The sequence below is a fragment of the Pelophylax lessonae genome (genome assembly GCF_965119305.1).
Source record: "Pelophylax lessonae genome assembly, chromosome: 1".
In the NCBI taxonomy this organism is placed as follows: domain Eukaryota; kingdom Metazoa; phylum Chordata; class Amphibia; order Anura; family Ranidae; genus Pelophylax; species Pelophylax lessonae.
In genome coordinates, this window is record NC_138768.1 from 53,989,737 (window position 1) to 54,005,685 (window position 15,949).

Below are 15,949 nucleotides of genomic sequence, written 5' to 3' on the forward strand. Positions count from 1 at the left end.
AAAAAAACAATATTTTTAACCTCAAGCCTCGGTTCACACTAGGGCGACCTGTGAGGCGACCTGGTCGCCTCACAGGTCGCCTCCCATAGGGAAGCTGCGGACCCGTTCTAATAGGAGCGACATAAGTCGCTCCGACCTATAAAAAGGGTCCGGAGCTTCTTTGGGGCGACCAGGAGGCGACCGCCATAGACTTCAATGTTATGAAGTCCGTGGCGGCCGCTCCGAGGTCGCGGCGCGCTGCTCGCACCGCGATCTCAGAGGTCGCCCCGGGAAGTAGCGTCGCGGGCGCTTATATGAAATTCCCCCCCAAAAAAATGTAAATCGCAATAAGCGTATTTTGATTGGTTTGCGCAAAAGTTATTGCGTTTACTAACTAAGGGAAAGATTTCTGTCATTTTTGGTGTTTTTTTTTTTTTTTTTAACGCGTAATGGCGGCGATCTGCGATTTTTTTTGCGGGACTGCGACATTGCGGTGGACAGATCGTACCCTTGACTGACATTTTTGACACTTTTGGGGGGACCAGTGACATTACTGCAGTAATCAGTGCTATAAATATGCACTTTTACTGTAAAAATGACACTGGCAGGGAAGGGGTTAACTTTATTGGAGAGGGAGGGGTTAATGTATGCCTGGTGCTTACTGACGTGTGTGGGGGGAGGCGACTGAGTGACACAAGACAGATCGCTTGTTTACACAAGCGGGCGGATCTCCAAACTAGATTCCCCGACGATCGGGGGAAGAGCGGCGGCGATCGCCGCCGCTCCTCCCCTGGCCTGACTCCCGCTGTGACAGAACACAGCGGGAGCGAGCCCCCGGCGGCACGCGCACCGCCCACAAGGGGCGGAGTCCAGCGACGTAGGTCTACGTCGCTGGACGATAACGAGCCACATTGCTGCAGTAGCAGCAATGTGAGCGGAGTTAAAGTGGTTAAAAATCGGAATAAGGTAAAATGGATTTCCAACGTTTTTTTTTTTGTTTAATACAGCAGGAGGTTAACCCTATTTATTTTTTGCTAGAATTTTGGGGAGGAGGGAATAGAGATAGGGTTCTTGGCTCCGTTGTCTTTTATGGATAGCTGGTAGTCTTGGTAGAGAGGCAGATGAAGAACCTTGGGGCTCGTCCCCAAAGTTGGGTTAGACCCTAGGGTCATGCACTTGATATTTCTCTGTAGGTGCACATAGGGAACATGGGTAGCGCTCCCAATTGTCCCAGATTTTGAAGGACTGTCTTTCGTTCGAAACAAAGTCCCTCTTTCCTCCTCATTTTGGTCTGACCTATGTAGTTTAGTATATAAAATGCACTACTTATTCATATATATATATATATATATATATATATATATATATATATATATATATATATATATATATATATATATATATATATCAAAATAAAACAAAAACAAAAAAAACAAACAAAAAAACAAACAAAAAACCAAACAAACAAAAAACCAAACAAACAAACAAACAAAAAACAAACAAACAAACAAAAAAACAAACAAACAAAAAAACAAACACCTTTTCCCAGCGCTAAACCTTTTCATCCAATTTCTAAATTGCTGCATTTGTAAATTCCAAAAAGGCGAGGGAGGTGTCCTAAGAAGGCAGAATGACGTCACAAAAATATCGGCAATATCGGCCAGTTCTGGGGCCAATATATCAGGGAAAGTGCATATTGGCCTATCCCTAATATGTACCAGAGAAGATGGTCAGGAAAGGGTTAACCTTTACAAAAACACAGCTCAGCCATTCTATATACAGAACATTTGGTAGTTTTTTTTGAGGAAGTGAAACATTTCTGAAGATCCTCCTCACGTAGGACAGTCCTTCCTCTTCTGTCATGGATGCAGAGTTCAGTAGATAAAATCTAATTTCGGTTAAATTGCAGGCAATTCATTTTAGTGCCAGCTTAGAAGCTCCGAATTGCTGGGGGAGAGCTCCTCTCACTTTCCATTGTGCCACCATCTAGGTTTGAGGCAGGGCCGATCCTCGGGTCACAGACGCCTGGGTGCAGAAATATTTCTGGCACCCCCACATGGGCGTAGTCATCTTAACAACTCCTCCCCTTTAGAATTATTTCTATGGCAACAAGTCCCGCTATAAGTCGCTGATCGCCGCCACTACTAGTAAAAAAAATAAAAATATCACACAGTTCTGTGCAAACAATCCATATAGGCTTATTTAGACTTCTTGTCCCCCACTAGTTGAACCCCCTCAGAGCTGAGGAGGCATTACAACCCCAACTGGTGAAGGACTACAGGTCCCACTGTCCCAGCATAATCCCCTCAAAGCTGAAGAGGTGGCCCCACAACTAGAGAAGGACTGCAGGTCACAGCATGAACCCGTGAGATTTAAGGTGTCACATCCTTAGATCTCAGGGGTTAATGCAGGGACTTGCAGTCCTTCACTTCTGGGAGGGTCACATCCCCCAAAAGCGAGATTACAAGTCCCAGCATGAACCCCTCAGAGCTGAGGACGTGACACTATCCCCCCCCCCCCCAAACTAGTGGAGGTCAAGTCCAGACATGAGGCCCTGAGATTTAGGAATGTGATCCCCCCTACAAAGTAAAAGGGCTAAAAGGCCCTGCATGAACCCAAGATCTAAGGATGTAACCCCTTAAATCTGACAGGTTCATGCTGTGACCTGTAGTCTCGCTAGTTGGGAGGCCACCTCTTCAGCTTTGAGGGGGTTTATGCTGGGACAGTGGGACCTGTAGTCCACTAGTTGGGGGGCGCGGGTTGTAATGCATCCTCACCTCTGAGGGGGACTCATGCTGGGACCTGTAGTTCTTCACTTTTGGGGATGTGACTCCCCAAAAGTGAGGGACTACAAGTCCCAGAATGAATCCCTGAGATCCATCCTCGGGCCATTCTTCCTCCTCCCATCACTCTGCAGGTGTCATCTGCTGCCAGGTCATGCTCTTTTTTTTTTTTTTAATTCATCCACCTCACCTCATACAGGTGGGGACGTGGTGCTTATATATTTATAGGTTATTGGTATGAGCTTGTCTACCCCTTTGTTCATACAGGTGTAGATCGACTCTTCAGATGTCCTCCAACCTCCCTTCTCTCAGGTTCATGCAGCTCCGCTGGAGAAGATGGAGGGAGAGGTGGGTGCAGCCAAAGTTTACTAGGCACGGAGGAGGTGGGGCTCTGAATGCTGGGGCCTCGCTCTCCTCCTCAGGACGTTACTGGTTGCTAGACACCAGGCGATCCTAGCGACCAGTGTGGGCAGTAGAGGCCAGCGGTGCAACAAGAGGATCTCGACCGGCCTACTGAAGCACTGTGTAAATCTGAGCCGCCACTGCTGAATGTAATACCACAAACAGACTGGTGCGCAGTCATGTTGGAACAGGAAGGGGCCATCCTCAAACTGTTCCCACCAAGTTAGGAGCATGAAATTGTCCAAAATGTCTTGGTATGCTGACGTCTTAAGAGTTCCCTTCACTGGAACTAAAGGGCCAAGCCCAACCCCGAACCAGAACGCCACCTCCACCAAATGATTTGGACCAGTGCACAAAGCAAGGTCCATAAAGACATGGATGAGCGAGTTTGGGGTGGAGGAACTTCACTGGCCTGCACAGAGTCCTGACCTCAACCTGATGGAACACCTTTGGGATGAATTAGAGCGGAGACTGTGAGCCAGGCTCTCTCGTCCAAATCAGTGCCTGACCTCACAAATTAGCTTCTGGAAGAATGAAAACATTCCCATAAACCAGGGGTGTCCAAACTACGGCCCTCAAGGTGTTGCAGAACTACACATCCCATGAGGCATTGTAAAGCTGACATTCACAGACATAACTAGGCATGATGGGAATTGTAGTTCCTGAACAGCTGGAGGGCCATAGTTTGGACAGCCCTGCCATAGACCCACTCCTAAACCTTGTGGACAGCCTTCCCAGAAGAGTTGAAGCTGTTATAGCTGCAAAGGGTGGGCCAACTCAATATTGAACCCTACAGACTAAGACTGGGACGCCATTAAAGTTAAAGAGGAAGTAAACCCAGTGTGCTTTCTCCCCACCCCGAAAAGAAAAAGCATACTGTGCTAGTATGCATCGCACACTTCCCTCCAAACTAAGCCCTCGTCGTTCCCCACATCCATGGTCAGCCGTCTTCCTTCCGGGTCTGCGGATTCTGGCTATGTTACTGGCCGGACCGGAGTCGCGTGACGTCACATGGCTCCAAAGAAACGTCACGGGAGGCTGTTTCTTCAGAGCGCATGTGCCAATGATGTCATTGGCTGCATGCAATGTGAATATCTCTCAGACGGTGCAAGTTTAGGAGCCATTTAAAGTACCTATAGGCAACTCTTCATAAAGGCTTACCTACAGGTAAGTGGGTTTACAACCACATTAATGTGCGTGTAAAAGGCAGACGTCCCAATACTTTGGGTAATATAGTGTGTATACGTGTCATCGCTTCCTCTCAGGGGTTTTTCGGTTCCTTTTCTCTCCAGTCTCTAGATTTTGCATCAAGAGAGCAAAACTATCACTGATGCTGTTTGATAAATGACACACTTGTGATAAGGATCTGACAAAGACTACTTAGTAAAAGAGGCAACACAGTGGCTAAGTGGTTAGCACTTCTTCCACGCAGCACTAGGGTCATCAGTTCAAATCCCGATCATGACTCTGCCTGGAGTTTACATGTTCTCCCTGTTAGGGGTGCACCGATCCGACTTTTCTAGTCCCGATACCGATGCCTGGCTTTGCGTATCTGTCGATACCGATCCGTTACTATTGTTTTGTTATAACAATTGTGCCTTCAAAATCTATTATGCAATCAAAGTCAAACTCAAAATTAAAAAGAATAAAATGTAGCCACAAGAAAAAAAAAAAAAAAAAAAAATAGTTTATTGCTTGAAAATATAATAGTAATCAAACAGTTCGAGCCGGTTCACACTGGGGCGACTGTCATAGATTAGCACAGTCGTTCTAATAGGACAGTCGTTCTAATAGGAGCGACACAAGTCGCTCAGACTTAGAAAAAGGGTCCTGTACTACTTCGGGGCGACCTGGAGCAACCTGCATTGACTTCAATGAGGTGAAGTCCGTGCATGTCGCTCCGAGGTCGCGGTGCGCGCTGTGCACCGCGACTTCACAGGTCGCCCCAGCAAGTCGGGTCGCCTCTATGTGAACCGGCTCTAAACCTGTAAAAAATATGCTTCTGCTGTGACGAAACCGGATCGGCCCGTGGATCTGTTAATTTTACTGATCCCAGATCCAGCTATTTTGCCAGTATCGAGGCCGATATCCGATCCCAATATCGGATCGGTGCATCTCTACTCCCTGTGCCTGCATTGGTTTCCTCCAGGTACACCGGTTTCCTCCCACACTCCAAAGACATGCTGGTAGATTACTTAGATCCTGTCAAAATTGGCCCTAGTATAAAAATAACCAGTTTGCACTCACAATACTCCTCTCACACAGTCCGCCTCCATCGGTGGACACTGCTGCTCAGCGGGGGATTGATCCGCCGATCCCCGCTGAGCAGGTGGATGACAGGTCCGTCTCCGCTCTGTGTGCAGAGAGGGAGGCGTCAGAGCCCCGCTGCTCTCTATGGGGAATCGGATGAGAGCGGACCGCCTGTCCGCTCTCATCCGATCCCCTGGATGGATGAAAAATAGGGTTTCCATTTATCCAGATTTGACGGACAGGATCGGTTGGCAGCGGACATATCTCCGCTGACATCTGATGCCCCATAGAGATGCATGGAGCATCCGATCAGATCAGCCAAAAAAAAAAAAACTAACAGGAGGGTCTGATCGGATCGTTCGTGTGAAAGGTCCCATGCCCAAACACTGTTGACATTGCAGCAGATTAACTAGAAGCACACACCTGTGCGTGTTCCTAGTTCTCAGACCCCATGGACAGTTAGCCCATTCATGGCATCGGGCCATGTTTATTAATGCCATCTCTGGTTTCCAACTGGCCCACTTCATACCAACCTGCTGTATTCTTGTGTACTGTGTGATAATGGAACATGCTGCATTATAAAAAGGCCGCTTAACAAAAATATACCACGGGTAGAATGACCAATGCTGGCCATACACTATACAACATTTTCTTCTAACTCCATTTCAAAAAACGAACACTCAGCCATGAGAGCAAACAATTTTTCCATCATGTAATGACCGATAAATCGTTCGCTGGACATAAATAAAATGTTTTTTTTTTGTTTTTTTTACATATTCTTAGTGCAAACAGTTGGGACGATAAACACATTAACCTTTCAATTTATCGATCGCTTGGCAGAAAATTTCCCAACTTGTGACGTTTTTGAGCCAATACAACCAAAGGACAACGGATTACCGATTTGTGCCCATTAACTGGCCGAAAAACAAATGAACTGTCCAAATGGAGGATTTTTGAATGATTTTCCGTCTAGGGTATGGGCACCATAAGGCCCCTTTCACACGGGCGATTGATCCGATCTGCCTGTCAGTTTCTGAAACGGACCGGATCAGATGCTCCATGCATCCCTATGGGGCAACGGGTGTCAACGGGAGACATCTCTGCTGACACCCGCTGCTATCCGATCCAATCCTGTCTGTGAAATCCTATTTTCCATCCGTCTGGCGGTCCGTTCTCATCCGATTCCTCCATAGAGGACAGGGGGGATCTGACATCTCCATCACACAGAGTGGAGACGGAGCTGTCATGCGCCTGCTTAGCGAGGATCGGCGGATCGACCCCCCGCTGAGCAGAACGGAGTCCATCGGGCGGTGTCCGCCCGTGTGAAAGGGGCCCAAAAAAAACTGATGCACTTATGCCCCATACACACGTGCAGATTATCTGAAGACTTTTGTCTGCAGACTTACCTTTTCTATGTAGTACAAGGGCCTGCTGGATTGCATACAAATTGAAAGTGTTTAGGTTTGACCTCATATTATATGGTTTTGGTAAGTCTGCAGATAATCTGCACGTGTGTATGGGGCATTAGGAGCTGATTGACTACAATACACAGCTGCTCCAGATTCCAACTCCAGCTTCTTCAATTAAAGGATAAGGCTGGCCATACATTATACAATTTTCTTTAGATTTACCTTCAACTATGTAGTACAAAGGCCTGCCTAATCGGATACAAGTGAAAGTGTTTAGTTTTGACCTCATATTATAATGGTTTTTGGTAAATCTAACAGAAAATTGTACATGTATGGCCAGCCTAAGTTCCCCTTCGGGAACAGGTTACACCCATTTTTAGGGTGGAACATGTAACATGTTCCTGCCATGGCTCGATGATTTGAGCCCTCTGTGCGACAGCAGTCCAGGGAAAAGTTCCCTTTACTAGTGGTCACTTTTTTTTTTTTAAAGAGCGCAGCTGTGCGGGGCTCCGCCCACATGGCCGGTCATTCATTATCAGAATTTTGTGAATGAATCAACTACAAGTACCGACATCCTTCTACGGCTGTCGGCTCAGTGAATTACCACAGTGCTATTGAGCGCTCTGGTAATTCAATAATTCTTCAGAGTCTTAGTCTGTAGGGTTCAATATTGAGTTGGCCCACCCTTTGCAGCTTTAACAGCTTCAACTCTTCTGGGAAAGCTGTCCACAAGGTTTAAGAGTGTGAAACTGCCAGCATGTGCGATGTTAAACCAGACTATAGGCGTGCACAAGGGGTGTGCATGGTGTGCCTGGGCACACCCTAATCACTCTTTGCCGTGCCAAATTCCCCTACTGCCCAGGCCATCCCGTGTGTTGCACCCCACCCCAGTGCTGTTGGCTTCCCTCCTCTCCCCCGGCTGTTACAGGGGATGTTTCCGGATGGAGAGAAGGGGAAGGGACTAGTAAATATGCAATTTACCGACACATTCCTTTTATAAATGAACATAGTGAATACACTCACTCATTGTGTTCATTCATAGTTGAAGCATAGTAAAGCATTTTACTAAGCGTTTATTATGCTTCAGTTTGTGAACAGGAAGCCGCTCAGCACAGAGCACTTCCCATTCATTTACTGTCCAGTGCAGCTGAGGCTGCAGAGAAAGGTGTGTGTGTGTGTGTGTGTGTGCGCGCTTTGGGGTGCACACCCTAACCACTTGCCGCAGATACTGTCCAAGACTTTATGGACCTTGCTTTGTGCACTGGTGTGCAGTCATGTTGGAACAGGAAGGGGCCATCCCCAAACTGTTCCCACAAAGTTGGGAGCATGAAATTGTCCAAAATATCTTGGTATGCTGACACATTAAGAGTTCCCTTCACTGGAAATAAGGGGCCAAGCCCAAGCCCTGAAAAACAACCCCACACCATGATCCCCCCTCCACCAAATGATTTGGACCAGTGCACAAAGCAAGATCCATAAAAACATGGATGAGTGAGTTTGGGGCGGAGGAACTTGGCTGTCCTGACCTCAACCCAATAGAACACCTTTGGGATTAAATTACAGCAGAGACTGCAAGCCAGGCCTTCTCATCCAACATCAGTGCCTGACCTCACAAATGCACTTCTGGAAGAATGGTCAAACATTCCCATAGACACTCCTAAACCTTGTGGACAGCCTTCCCAGAAGAGTTGAAGCTGTTATAGCTGCAAAGGGTGAGCCAACTCAATATTGAACCCTACAGACTAAGACTGGGATGTCATTAAAGTTCATGTGCGTGAAAAGGCGTCCCAATACTTTTGGTAATATAGTGTATCTGAGCAAAATCGAGATCAGTTTGATCAGATACTTGACTTGGCTGCCCTTGGACATATGGCAAGGTCTGGCTGCCATGGACATCCCAATAGGTACAATATCATATACAACTAAGCCCCCTATTAATGCTGAGTTGGATGGCTTTAGGTGGCCCTTCCCCTCCCCCTTTTTCTCTATACGCTTTTAAATCTCGCTTTCCATCTGCTATTGGTTCTCCCACCCTCTCATTTTCCTTTCTTAACCTCCCCTTTTCTGTCCCCTGCTCCCCTCCGCCCTCAGTAGGAGTTTGGCTATATCCCTGCATTGGAAGCTCTTTTACCCTCTGGGTTCCTTACATTGGATTTTTGCAAACCTTAGAAAAGCTGACCTTTCCTCTAGCACTGTACTGCTTATTTGGACTCTGCTGCTATCATATATTGATTTATATTTTCAATAGCAATCCTGTAAAAAAAAAAAAAAAAAAAAAAAAAAAAATAATATATATATATATATATATAAGAGCTGCACGATTAATCGTATGAAAATCGCGATCCCGATTCACCCCCCCTGACGATCTAAACCTGACATATGCTCGATTCTTTGCATAGCTAAGGGAGCAGAGAAAACAGCTGTGGAAAACTCCCAGTAACTATAAACAAAATGATTACATTGTGTCTTTCCTCCCAGCAAACGCCTATCAGCATTAAGTCCCCCAGTAACTATAAACAAAATGATTACATTGTATCTTTTCCATCACTCTGCCAGAGAGAAAGGAAGTTTAACCTCTTAAAGACTAGACCATTTTCTGACACTTGTTGCTTGCAAGTTAAAATCAGTTTTTTTTGCTAGAAAAGTACTTAGAACCCCCAAACATTTTATATATTTTTTTAGCAGAGACCCTACAGAATAAAATGGCGATTGTTGTAATATTTTATGTCACACTGTATTTGCGCAGCAGTCTTTCAAACGCAATTAATAAACTTTAATGAATAAAAAAAAAACGTAACCGTAAAGTTATCCCAATTTTTTTTGGTTACACAGAGAATCGTGATCTTTATTCCAAGCTAAAAAATCGTGATTCTCATTTTGGCCAGAATCGTGCAGCTCTAATATAAATATATATATATATATATATATATATATATATATATATATATATATATATATATATATATATATATATATATATATATATATAAAAATTTATAAGTATACAAGAAGTTATTTTATTGCCCTCTATACACCGTTTAGGATTTACGATTGCTCCAATAAACTGCACCCAATCACATGCTTGTGGGGAAGTTGGGAGGCAAAGTTCAGCGTGACACCGCGGTGTATGATGTGTCTTGTGCACTTTGTCATCACATTTCGGCAGAAGAAACGCAGTGCTGTTATTTTATGGGAAGGATTTTACAGTCTGGTGGTTATCAGTAAAACAAAGTTTCACAATCAACCTGAATCACCAATTCCGGACTGGTGGCTCGGGAAGCACATGTCACTTTCAGCGGTCTGTAACATTACTAGGCGTTGAATAGTACACTCCACAAGTATAGAGCGGAACAGGGTTTTATATCATGTGATTAAGTGGATTGTTTTTCCAAGCTGGAAAGGTTTAGGGGCTGTCAATGAAGCTCAGATTACACACAAAGCTGAATGAGTCAGATGAGCAACTCTCACAACACTACACCCGGCTCTATAAGGCTGCATTGTAAAACAAGATTTTTACATACATAAATGATACATTATTCATTAAAAAAATAAAAATAAAAAAAAAAAAAACAGTCTCCAGATCAATTTTTCCCTTAATCTCCCTTCTGAATCTTGAGGTGTGGGGGGTTACGAAATGTTGGACAGTTTCATGACGTTTTTACTAAAAAAAACAACATCTGTGAATGTTACAAGTAACCATTTCCTGATAAAACAGGTCAGAATTTGACTAATCTGAAGAATCTGGCTGAAAAATAAAAAAAAAATAAATAAAAAAAGAACTTTGCATGTGGTTAGATCAGTTCAGAACAGGAACGGGGAAATTTTGCTTTTTCTTTACAAGGATAAAATAGTGTAAGTGAAGATAAGTTACACCCATTTTCTGTTAGATTTACCAAAATCCATATAATAGGGAGGTCAACACTAAACAACCACTTTCAATTGTATCCCATAAGGAAGGCCTTTGTACTACATCGTTGAAATGAAAGCCCTGTACACACGTAGCGATTGTCGGCCGTAAATATTCGATTGGCCGATTGTCTGCTTGTTAGTATGATGCTTCCAACAACCGACTTTTTCGGCCAAACAAAATCTGGTCTGCAGGCTATAAAATTTTTGTTGGCCAACACCAGAAAGGCCGATTGTTCGTCAGTCAGTACAGATTTCGGCCAACAAAAGCCAGATGAGCAAGACTGGGCATGCTCAGAGAAGAAAAAACACACGGAAAGTAAACCATCAATTTATCAATCCAAATTCGGTCACTACATGATGGCAAAATTGTTTGTTCTAACAGCCGAGTGTTCGTTATTCTAAAACAAGTCTTGTCTAGTGTATGGCCAGCATGCAGTGCCGTCTTAAGACCATTAAAGGGCCCCGGGCAATGCAGTGCACTGGGGCCCTGCCTACAGAATCACCCACAAGAATAAAAAAATGTAAATTAATCGATAAGGCGATATTTATTGGTACAGCAGTGCCAGTCTAATGACAGATTCCAAGTTCATCGGTTGGGTCCGGTGAACACACACAGATGGGAATCAGACTGTCCTGTGTGCGTCAGTCCCTGTGGAGGCGGACAGCCATTCCTGCAGTTGTGGGCTCCCCCTCCACAGCCCAGCAGGGCCAACAGGCGCTTGCCACCTGCTAAGTTCTGCGTTGGGATGCACACAGGAATCGGGACTAATGCTTGGCTTGGGCACTGGGCAGGTGGGGCCTCTGTGCAGCTTCCCAGCGTGCCCATTCGGTAAGATGGCCCTGCCAGCAGGAGTTCTTTTGGAATTAAAATCACATATGGCCAGGTTTAGACTAGGACTAAGTCCCGGTTCACATATGTGAGATGTCAGACATCGCATGTGACTCGGAGCGCACTGCTCTGAATATCAAATGCGATGTCTGTGCAAAGCAAATTCAGCCATACAGATTGTACGGTTGAATCACATCGTATTCAGACAAGTCGCACAGGACCCTTTTTTGGTCCGCACCAGAATCAGATCGCATGGATGTTCCCACTTATGCGATCCGATTCATGTCCAAACTGACAGTTTGCACTGCGATATGTGAACTGAACTGGGGGTGTCGCTACCTTTTGTATTGACACCCCCAGCTATTCCCATATGGCAGTGTGAACTGCCTGCGAGTTGAATGCAATGCGGGAACCCGTACTGAATTTGCAGGGTTCCCGCATCGCATATGTGTGAACCGCCACTAATGGCTCATGGCTACACACAAGAAAAATCGTTTAGTCCAAAGGATCAAACGATTTTCTGCATACACAATGTTCGACAGACGATTCCGACCCAAAAACTGAAATTTCTCATACAGGAATAGAACAAACAATTTTCACTTAGGGCTCTTTCACACGGGCGTCCCGTATGTCCGTATATCATCCCATCCGTTTGCGGGTGATAGACGGACATAATGCATGTCAATGGGATTGCGGAAGTCAGCGGTTGACCGTCCACCGACATCCGATTTTTATTCCTTTCAGTTCTGTTCCGTTTTTTGGAACAGAACCCCATCTTTTCTTCCGTTTAAAAAACGGAACGGATGCAAAAAAAAAAAAAAAAAATTGGATGTCAGCAGTGTCATCCGCTGACATCCGCAATCCCCATAGACATACATTATGTCTGTATATCATCCGCAAACAGATGGGATGATATGCGGACATACGGACCGGATGACACAAATGTCATCCGTGTCCATGAAAAAAAAAAAAAAGTGCCGGAGCGGATCGCAATACGGTCCGCTCCGTGTGAAAGAGCCCTTAATGTGTATCGTTAGCATAAATAAATATGAATATATAAATAAATATGAATATATATATATATATATATATATATATATATATATATATATATATATATATTTATATTATTATATTTTTACTCCTACAGAAGTGTGTGTAATATATATATATATATATATATATTTATTTATTTATATTTCCATAGGAGGGGAAAAAAAAAAAATGTATAATTATTTATATAAATTTTTTTTTTTTTTTTTTTTATTTTTATTTTAATAATTATACATTTTTTTCCCCCTCCTATGGAAATTTATATATATATATATATATATATATATATATATATATATATATATATATATTTTTTTTTTTTTTATTATTTTTTTCCTCCTACGGAGATAGAGAGATATATATATATATATACACACACACACACACACACACATCTATCTATAACGGAAAATAAAGTCTACGCATGATCAGAAACCAAACACACACACAGACCTTTGTTATACGAGGATTTTCATACAAGATTTCCTTTCCTCGGTTCCAACTTTACTGAGATGCAACTAAGAAAGTCTGACGATCGTTCCTCCGATTTTCTTATAGCGTGTGCCCCACTTAAGAATCAGCACACACGTTACAAGCCGATTGTACAATCTCCTTTAGATCTGCCAACAACTATATAATGCACGGGTCTGCCTGATTATATACCGACTGATTGAAGAGTTTAGATGGGATCTCATATTATATGGTTTTAGTAGATCGATAATTGATTGTACGGTCAGATTGTGCTTCGTTACAGGGTCCTAGGAGCCTCAGAGATGGGTGAGGTTGTGCGATTTATCAATAGGCAGCATTATAAGACGATGACGATGCTTATGAATGGTCTGGTCAGGCTTTGTGCCCATTACTAAGCAGCACAGAATAGATCACAATGGGCTCAATTCACAAAGATAATAATACACAGAACAGAAAAAAGTGACAGTTATTTTCAGCAGTGAGCCAATGAGATTTATAAATCAGAGTGAATATTTATCCTTGTATTATAGCTCTGTGAATTGAGGTTAATAAATGGAATATAGAGGTGGACTTACCAGGAAGATGAGGCTGATGAGGATGAGGAAGGTTTTGGAAGTACAGGATCCGATCCCCATTGTTGTGTCTTCTCAGGCTCCTCCAGGCAATGCCTCTACCTCTCTATTCAGCTGGAATAATAAGGCACACATCACATGCTATGAGCCTTCCCTGCAGTCACATGACTCCTCCCCTCCCCCCCCCATAGGTGATACACAAAGCCCTGACATCATTTCCTCATAGCAATGGCTGCACACTGATCATGGCAGAGATTGTGACTGGCACACATTTCAGTTTTATATAAAAGACACAATAAATTATAAGTATAAATAAATATATTTTGGGTTCAGAGTGGAGATGGATTAGAACAGCTGTTAGGTTTTTATTGCTGTCTGTGTCTCCATTAGGGGGAATAACCCTCACTATTTGTCATGTTTACCATCATCACTGAAAATCACTAATTTTGAGTTGTCACCAGAAAAGGAATAGTGGGGAAATCTTCCCATGGGGACACTAGGTGGTGGAGAAATTTCCTCACACATTCTGTGATGGTTTTGGGACAGGAAGTGAAGGGAAATCTCACCAATGGGGGCAAAAAAAAAAAAAAAGCCACAATTTTTTTTTTCTGAGGACCCTGATGTAAGATGAAGCTCTGATGGGGACTCTGATGTAAGGGGAAGCTCTGATGGGGACTCTGATGTAAGGGGAAGCTCTGATGGGGACCCTGGTGTAAGGGGGCTAAGATGAAGCTCTGATGGGGACCCTGATATAAGGTGAAGCTCTGATGGGGACCCTGATATAAGGTGAAGCTCTGATGGGGACTTTAAAGTAAGGGGAAGCTCTGATGGGTGCCCTGACGTAAGGAAGACTACTCTGATGGGGACCTTGATGTGATGTAAGGGGAAGCTCTAATGGGGGCCCTGATGTAAGGGGTGGCTCTGATGGGGACCCTGTTGTAAGGGGTGGCTCTAATGGGGACCCCAACATAAGGAAGACTCTGATGGGGACCATGATGTAAGGGGAGGCTCTGATAAGGACTCTGATGTAAGGGCAAGCTCTGATGGAGACCCTGATGTAAGGGGAAGCTCTGATAGGAACCCTGTTGTAAGGGGTGGCTCTGATTTGGACCAAGTTGTAAGGGGTGGCTCTAATGGGGACCCCGACGTAAGGAAGACTCTGATGGGGACCCTGATGTAAGGGGAGGCTCTGATGGGGACCCAAATGTAAGGAAGACTCTGATGGGGACCCTGATGTCAGGGGAAGCTCTAACGGGAACCCTGACAGACTGAAGACAGACTGAAGACTCTGATGAGGTCCCTGATGTAAAGAGAAGCTGTGATGGGCACCCTGATGTAAGGGAAAGCTCTGATGGGGACCATGATGTAAGGGGAAGTTCTGATGGGGACTCATGGTTGGGGTGCCATTAAGAAGTAATGGCATCACATACGCGTCCCGCTTTTTTTGCAGCAATTTGAAATCGCAGGGGGAATCACGGCAATTCCGTCTCCAATCAGGTGTGAACGGAGTGCAAGTGTTGCCAAACGGCAAAAAAAAAAAAAGATCAGTTTTTCCACCCTGACAGACTGTTCTGTTCTGAGTGGCAGAGCTGTGTAAATCTCAGGACTGCATGCACAGAAATACAAATCCTTTGGTAGGTAATTTGGTTTAAAGTGCAAGTTCACCTTTTCACAAAAAATGGAAAGGTGATCTAACACCCGCCACCATCATCCGCCAGCCACCCCGACCCGATCCCCGCTGCTCGCACCTCCATTGATGATCAACTTTTACTATACATGCAGCCGTCTGGGGATTTGAAGTTTATAGTTTTCTTCCCCTTCTTTCCCTGAGGACACAGGGATGGATCAGAGGGACTCCAATTGGACAAAGCAGTCATGTGACAACACGTGACCAATCAGAATCACTCTGATCCAGCCTGGAAGAAGACTGTGGGTGATTCCATGCACATTGAATTCTCCATTGATTCCATATGTATCAAGTCAGGTAGGTCCGTGTACTACAAAATTAGTAGTAGAATCCCCCGCCCACCCCCGAAAATAAAAAAAGTACAACTAGATTGCACCGTCAATGGTCTTTTTCCCTGTTAAAAACTCCATTACACTGGCCATACACTATACAATTGGACTGTACAATCTCTAAGCAATCTCCTTTATATTTGCCACTACTATGTAATATTAGTACAAACCTAAACTATTCTTTTAACCACTTCCCGACCACCCGCCGCCTATTTACTGCGGCAAGGTGGCTCTCCTGCGCAAACCGAAGTAGGTCTACGTCGGTTGTGTGCGGAA

General features: G+C 44.3%; 1 protein-coding gene across 1 annotated transcript in view; it reads right to left on the reverse strand.

The window, feature by feature from the left end:
* The window catches only part of LOC309568500 (tetraspanin-36-like), a 31,752-nt gene extending 17,944 nt beyond the window's left edge, over positions 1 to 13,808 (reverse strand). The window contains exon 1 of the mRNA XM_082274178.1: positions 13,661 to 13,808. Within this exon, the coding sequence (XP_082130304.1) occupies positions 13,661 to 13,720 (60 nt within the window). The 5' untranslated portion in view covers positions 13,721 to 13,808. The remainder of the gene's footprint in view (positions 1 to 13,660) is intronic.
* Between the last annotated feature and the right edge of the window lie 2,141 nt (positions 13,809 to 15,949).